Raw genomic sequence first — 7,936 nt, 5'->3', positions numbered from 1 at the left:
TGCGATGAAAACGGATTTCAGAATCGATTAATGCCCACGAAGAGACGGGAGATCCAGGGACTATCGGAATACCCGTGTGAGGTTCCTTAACTTAATCATTGTGTTCTCGAACATTGAGCGATTCCAGAATCAATTTCAACATGGTGCAGAGTTACTTCCGACAATATAGACTGTCCAAATTATCGCGTTAATCCCGTCATTGTCTCTCGGTTCTGNGGGGGGGGGGGGGGGGGCTCGCTCAATCGATAATAGGAAAGCTGCAAAAGTTCCTAAAAATACGCAGAAATCAGTGAAACGTCAGATTATTACGGTACGAATAACACTTGCCGGCAGCTCTCGCTCGTCTTATACGATAAATAGGAACCGATACCACGTGCTCAGGTCGCAGATGCAGATGTCGGCCGGCCTCGGCCTGTCGCCGTTCGCAAGATGCAGGCGCGAGAAACGCCACGGCAAGTCGGCTAATAAACTCAGGCGGGGGTGAGGGTGAAGGAAGCGGTCAGAGCGTTGCTAATTCTGGACTTGACCGGCAGGTAGACCAGAGCCGGTGCGAATCTCTGCGTCGAGCTGGACTCGGCGCCCGCCTGCATCAAGTCCTGCTCCTCGATCAGGAACGGTTGCATGATGGTCTTGTCGGGATTCGAGTTCATGTCTTGCGGCATCGCATAGCAGGCCGGCACCTTCTGCTTGTTCGCCACTTCCTTCAGGGTCTTGCTGAGTTCGGCGATCACACTCTCGGTCGGGTCGCCGATCGCCTTGTGATCCTTCCGTACATGCTTCTTGATCCGATTCAGATTCGTCGTCGCGTAGCCGCATTGCGCGCACTTGTAGGCGCCCTGGGGCGTCACCTGCACCGCGGTCTCGTCCTGACGTTGGTTTCTCGCCGCAGCTTCGGAGACGCTCTGATCCGCAGTCTGAGGACTGCATCCGGCTCGGTCGTCTTTCACGTCCGGCTCACCTCTGTCCTTGGCGTCGTTCGATTTCTCGATGTCCGGTCGGAAATTGTTCAGAACCGGCTGCTGGAACTGCGAGAGTAGCGTGGGGAACTGATGCTTCGTGAGCAAGTGCTGATGGAGCAGCTCCGGCTGATGGAAGTCCTGCGAACAGATCGGGCACTGCAGCGATCGATCGCCCTCGAAATTCTCCTGGGGATTCACGTGGGACCGCTCGTGAAGAAAGAGGAAAGGCAGCACGGGCGTCGTGAAGTTGCAGAAGGAACAACGATAATTCTTCAGCTGCTCCTCGGAGGACGCGCCGAAGAGATTGGAGAGCACCTGATTGCCCAGGTGCGCAAAATCCGCGGGCTTAATCTGTTGCGCGATCTCGAAGCCGTTGGGGATCTTCAGATTCGAGGGTTGCTGGGTATTCTTCGTCGAAGCGACGCTCCTGCCGCTCGTCCTGGACGTCGTTTGATACTGTTGTTCCAGTTCGCGCCATTTGTCGATTCCCGCTTTGCCGTGGTCGCCCATTAGATGGGCCTTCAGCCACTTGACGCTGCGAAACCTCCGGCTGCAGATCGGACAGACCTCGGTGAAGTGGGTGAAGTACCGGTTGCTGAGGTCCCCCAGCTGTTCCGGCTTCAGCGCGGAGTCGTCCGCGCCCGAGGCGTCGTAAGACTCCTGTCTGTTAGTCGAGGTGTTCTCGTCGACGATACCGTGGGTGTTGTGCTTGTGCACGCGCAGGAAGTACTTGCTGCACAGCTCCTTGTTGCAGATGTTGCAGATCACGCCGCCTATCTGCGCGCCGTTCTCGATCTCGATGCCGTGCATCCGTTGCATGTGCGTCTTCATGAAGTACTTGTTGCAGAGCTCCTTGTTGCAAATCTCGCAGTAGCTCGACGTGGGCGTCAACGACGGCACTTTTCTCTCGGTTGTTGCAGCCGGCGCGGTCGTCTGGCCGGCGGGAGTCTGACTAGTTGGCGTCGAGCCGCTGGTAGAGACGACCGCCGTCGTCGGAAGCACTGGCAAGCTGACGGGTTGATGCTCCTCGTTGATGTGTCTTCTCAGCGCCTCTTGGCTGGGGTAATCCTTCTCGCAGAGCGTGCAGAAAATGGTAGCAACAGCCACGGGCGATTTCTCCCGCGGCGACGATGAGATCTCCTCGCTCGTGGCGCCGTGCTCCGCCATGTGGACACGCAAGGCCGACCTTGAGTCGCACTCCTTGCCGCAGACGGCGCAGGAGGTTCCTTTGCCGGAATCCAGGCCGTTCAGCTGCAGTATCATCGTCTGCAACTTCTGCAGGTCCTCGGAGATGGAGTCGGTGCGCGGGTCCGAGTTGTCCGGTTCGTATTCTTGCTTCGGCGAACCTCGTTCTTCGCCGTCGTGCATCTTCCTGCAATGCTCCTGGTACAGACCCGCCGTCTGGAAGTGGATACCGCAGGGTTTACACTCGTGATCCTCGCCGGTGCGGTCGTTCGACTCCGAGCTCGCGGTGCTCTCGGTGACGATCAGATTCAACGGGCTGGTCTGCACCTGATGCCAAGTGGCGGTCGCGCCGGGCGACTTCTCGTTCTCCTGCACGGCGACGCCGTGCCTCTTCATTTTGTGCGTGCGCAAGAAGTACTTGTTGCAATATTCCTTGCAGCAGATCTCACAGAACGCTTCGGGATTGATGACGCCCAGGCGGCGCAGGCGGTCGGCGTTGAAGCCGGAATCGCGCGCCTGTTGGATAGACTGGGGCGACAGGTGTCTGGGCGCCGGCATGAAGCTGGTGTCCTCCTGCTCGACGCCGTATTCTTGCTTGAAGAGCGCCTCCATGCCACCGGGACTGTCCCGCGGAGTCTCCCGATCTTCCTCGTTTTGCGATAGGGGCGTCTGCTGGTCCAACTGATCGGCCGCCTCGTTGTGCACCTTCTGCTTGTGCTTCCTCGCGGACTCTTCGTTGCGGAAACGCTTCTGGCAGACGTCACAGGCGACGCCGCTCGTCGGCGGCGTCGCCGGCGGCTCCAGCTTCACCGTCGCGGCGTTACCGTGGAAATTCGCGCCGAACACGACGCCGGACACGTCCATGGCGGTCGACGAGGTCGCCGGCGAATCCACGTAGATCCCGTGCTTGTTCGCCTTGTGCGTCTTCAGGAAGTACTTGTTGCAGAATTCCTTGTTGCACAGGTCGCAATACGCGTCCGGATTGAAGATCCTGATCGGCGCCGGTCCCAAGGAAGACCTCGGGACCTGCTGAGGGTCCGCCAAGGGGAAACCTGGCAAGGGTAGGTACTGCGCGAGAGCGCCTGGGAAACCCGAGAGTGCCTGTAGGTGATTGGTCATTGTGGCGACCTGGTTAACCGAGCCGGGCCACGAATCCTCGGCCTGCATCTGCGACTGCACATGTTGACCGCCGGAGGTCAGCCACGCGGCCGAAGTGGCGAAATTCTTGACGCTGAGGAGACTAACGGGACCCTCGGTCTGGTCCGGCTGCTGCGCCGGCTCTAACTTGATGGCGACGCCCGGCGCCGCCTGGTTCGCGGCGCCGTGCTCGCCGTCCACGTGGACGTTAAGCGTCTCTTTGCTGTCGAAGAACCGGCCGCAGTGCTGGCAGCGGAACTCGTTGTTCAGGTTCTCGTCTTTCGACGACGGCGGGTGGTGGTGGTGATGGTGATGGTGGTGGTGATGGTGATGGTAATCGTGGTATTGGTCGTGGTGATTGCCCGGCGATCGCGACGACGGCTTACCTTCGCTGTCCTCGTCCTCCTGCTCGTCCTCGCGCTCGTTCTCGTGCGCGCCGGACGAGAATCTTACCGGCGTGGTCTGCTTCCGGCGCTTCTTGGGCCCGGTCGGGTCGGTGTCGCCGCGAACGCGCTTCCGGGGGTCGCGCTCGCCGCAGCTCGAACCGTCGCTGTCCAGCTCCGCCGGCATCGCCGCCGCCTCGTGCGATGTCGACGACATCCCCCCTCCCCGTAGGTCTACGCGATCAGCCTGCGACGAGTCCTCAGATGTTGCCGGTCTGCGGAAAGAAAAGCAGGTTCCTCGTCTGATAACATCTTCGAGATTTTCGCCAAGTTGCGAGTAATTTCCCTCTGTGATAGTCCTCTTCATTTCTCTCAATTTGAGAAATCTTAAGCAATATTATTATACAATTATACGCTGAGTATATTACATTACATGCGCATATTACTTATGTGTGTGTGTGTGATGTGTTCAGTACTCAATTCGATTCAGCATTCAATCCTCCCCCCGCAGAAAACGAAGTAAAACTCGCGCGGATATAAATCCCCGAGACACGGGGAGTTCGCGAGACGCGGAGGATCTGAATGCTCGTAGAAGGCGACATTAATTCGGCAGGAAGATCATAATGATTTCGCTCGACGGAGCTGGGGCGGAGGGTTGGGGTCGGCTAACGAGCACTTCGTGCCGTAGGAAGACGCACGCGAGACTTGACGAACGAGACACGGCGGGATACCCTCGCGATGGACATGCGGTCTCGAAAAAGGGAGACGCGTTATCGAGGGGGAGGTGGGGGACACCGTCATGACTCATATCTACGTCCACCCCAGGCGCATTCGGGGAATCCGGAGGAGAGTACGAATATGCATTTCAGAAGCGCGGCGTAATTACTAATTCAGGATGACAGCCGCGTATCGCGGTAAGTGGCCGTACGGTCAGTGAACCCGCAACGATATCCGCTATTGTCCGGCCTGTGCGTGATACATGCGTGAGAAAGATCGCGTGAGCCGCGCGTGCATATCGGAAAGTTCGGAAGCATTTCAGTGATTCTTATGGTTAGCCTCCCCGTTATATCGTGGTCGCGCGCGGTGTCGCGAAGGGGATACACCGAGTTAGCGAGTATAAATTACGCGGAAATTTAACGAGACCCTTTTCACAGTAATCCAGGCTTTCGTTCGAAAAATTGCGAAAATATACTTTGTAAGAAAAAGATAATTATTAATTATTGAACTTTGCACATTTACGTGCTCTACGCGGGGAAAATGATATAATAAGAATGATCACGAAATTTTGTCATGTTGGACCGGAATTATGGTTGAGATTATTATTTGTATTGCAATTTTTAGTGAGGTATAATGAGGTTCGTCATTAAATATTACAACACACATCGTAATTACAGTTGTAATTCCGGTATGCTCCAACATGACAAAATTTTGTGATAATTTTTATTACAATATTCTCCCCGTGTATCCGTCAATTTTAACTGATACCTTCTTCTTCGTTAAATCTTATCTGAGCAACGCTCATGCGAATCTGACACACACAACTTGAACGTATGACATTGTTTTAAATGTCAGTATCGCGATAAGAGTACAGTCGCAAAAAGATTGTATCATTTCTTCCGATAAATTTCGCAATATATCTTGTATCTGACAGGAAAATATCTCTCTTGAGAATTGCTGGAAAACAAATTCTTTCGTTGGACGCGGAATGCGTTGCACAATTTATCGAAAGCAAGTGTTGCAACCTTTCTGTGACTGACCATTTCATAAATTTCTTACCGGCGGCCGTTCCTGGTCTCAAGATTTCAAACGTCTCCGTTTCATGACCGTTGAACCATGGAAATCGCTCTCACGCCGAAATGAGACACCTCGCGAATCGTACATCGTCACCGTGAGTCACGAGCCGCCGCGTTGCGCATCTCGACGCGCAAAAACTTCGCGACGTTTTACAAACTCAGAACAGCGCACGTCATACGGCAGTGCAATCACCCCGCCTCCCGGCCGCTTCCTTTCGTCTTTGGGTGACCGTAAGTGTCGTTATTGCCACGTGGCGTCGTCTTCGGGGGTAAGTGAACTGCGAGGACCTCGGATGTCACTGGTCAAGCGCGCCTTTATTGGCGAAGATATTTCCATCTTCGCGTCGTTCAGGCTCTCCCCTTCGAAAGTAAGAGGTCGAGGTCACCCGCGCGCGCACTGAAGAATTTTTTATTTAATATCGATCTCCGGTCAGATCGACGACGAGGCTCACGAAGAGAGTAGCGTGGAGTGTCAGAAAATCGCGTTGAAACCAAACGGTTCGGGGATAACTTCGAGACGTGGAACACGCTCGCGAGCTGTCAGTAGCGACGAGGACTCTAAGAGGAAATAAGGAATCCCTTTAAAAATGATCACAACGGCACCGGGAAGGTGGGTTATAACGGAGGAATTCAGGTATTCGCGTGCCTAATCCATGGCCCTCCGCAGTTTATGCCTCCCCGGATTCCACTAGGTTACTGTTAGCTATAGACACGATACCCCATGAAGGGCCTGTCATGCCGTTTTCGTCCCTACCACCTTTGGAGACCGATACAAATCTCCCCACCTCGCAAAACCTCCCGATACTGTGTTCTGCTGCATTCTGTGGATAGATGATTTTCGGTATTATCTGAACGACGCGCTGGCGTAAACGTCGGCTGATATTTTGACCGAGCGAGGGAGAATTTCTGGCTATATTTGCGTTTCGACATGATAGCTCCAATTGGGTTCCGTTTCACTACACAATTAATAAATTTCATAATTTTCACACAGAGAAAAATATCATTCTATTGTTAAAGAAAGCGATTACTCTAAGTAATTAAAAATTTACCTTCCTTCTTTTAAGGAATACTCGGACAATTCCCGAGTTAAGAATATATAAATTTTATGCAATGAAAGTTAAATTTGATTAAACAAACAAGTTTGTTTTAATTTATAATATTCTTGATTATAAAGTACTCAGTTTATTAGGATTCAGAATATATTTTAAATAATTTGATATTTATGATGAACTTATGTATATAAATTTGTACAATACTAAAAACAAATAATATTTGTTTGAATATAGTATGTATTTTCCTGTATGCGTATATTTACACTCAAGGTAACACGTATGATATATGTACAAATGCAAATATCACACATTATGCAAACATTAAACACGTATTATTGAGTTCATCTTTCTTGGAAGATATATATATATATATGTGTATATATATTGACCTCCTCGAATCGACCAGACATTACGAGAGTCTAAGATGATTCGTGATAAGAGACTCGTCGCCGGCAGAAAATAATAACATTTCTTGGTACACGTCAGATAAAGAGGAAAAGTTTGATGCTTCAGCGAAAATCACTAATAGTACATTACGCATTAGCAGCGGGTATTTTATTATTTTCCATTACTTAATGGTAATTGATATGACAACTCGACAGCGAGTGCGGAGATAAAATCGTGAATGACCGCTCTTAATTAAAAGGCCATTGTAACAAAGTTAGTTTTCCAATGATGCAATGATGCAAAATGCATGCGACAGGAGCGCGATTTCCTTTTATTTGCTTCGTTATCAGCCATATCGTACACGCGAGAAATCGCTTGTTGATGCCGAATGGAACACGTGCTGTTAATAAATACCGACGTTAGCTCTTCAATTGTTTTAACAGGTGGTAGAGACTTCAAATATGCCGATTTTACCCGGTTGACTCCACTGATCTCTCGTTAGGCCGGTGAGATATTTATGTGACTCATCTATCGATAATTAATTAATTAAACGTATACACATATATGTCGTTTTATCGAGCATAGGATTAAACAAATGCGTCTTCCGGGTGATGTGTTCTCGAGTGTCCGGTTCGCAATCATATTGAGTCAACTCGATCGTTTCGAGGCTTTGTTTTTCTCTCTCGTTCCCGCGATTCGACGGACGCGTGGTTTACCGCGCGTAAAGAGAACAGCGGTTATTATTCGCAGTTGGCGCGCGTACGTGTGTCGACGGGACGGAAATTGGATTACGGGAGGGTTGTAAAGCAATCGCTGACGCACGAAAGAAAGAGAAAGGCAGGGAGGGAGAAAGAGAGAGACCCGGGTGGGGAGGGGTTTCCTCGAAACCCGTATATTCCTGCGCAACCTTTGACAGATTTTCCAAAAATACGCGTAAATACGCCCGTATGTTCGCGCGGGGACTCACCGCCGAAATTGAATGAACGATCGAGCGGACGGGGAGTTGATCCGAGGGAGAAGGGGGTAGTTCGCGAAAGGGT

General features: G+C 51.6%; 1 protein-coding gene across 1 annotated transcript; it reads right to left on the bottom strand.

Annotated features, from left to right (window-relative positions):
• Positions 1 to 470: 470 nt before the first annotated feature.
• On the bottom strand, positions 471 to 3,881 carry LOC106741288. Its single transcript, XM_014613099.1, has one exon. It carries the CDS (start codon positions 3,879 to 3,881, stop codon positions 471 to 473), a length of 3,411 nt encoding a protein of 1,136 aa, XP_014468585.1.
• Between the last annotated feature and the right edge of the window lie 4,055 nt (positions 3,882 to 7,936).

The sequence above is a fragment of the Dinoponera quadriceps genome, unplaced genomic scaffold (genome assembly GCF_001313825.1).
Source record: "Dinoponera quadriceps isolate SergipeBrazil2010 unplaced genomic scaffold, ASM131382v1 scaffold405, whole genome shotgun sequence".
NCBI lineage: Eukaryota > Metazoa > Arthropoda > Insecta > Hymenoptera > Formicidae > Dinoponera > Dinoponera quadriceps.
Note: the sequence above shows the minus strand (reverse complement) of the source record. Positions and strands in the feature narration are given on the sequence as shown.

Bases quoted from the DNA above. Each gene is read 5' to 3' on its own strand.
- LOC106741288 (XM_014613099.1), bottom strand. From the start codon at position 3,881: ATGTCGTCGACATCGCACGAGGCGGCGGCGATGCCGGCGGAGCTGGAC.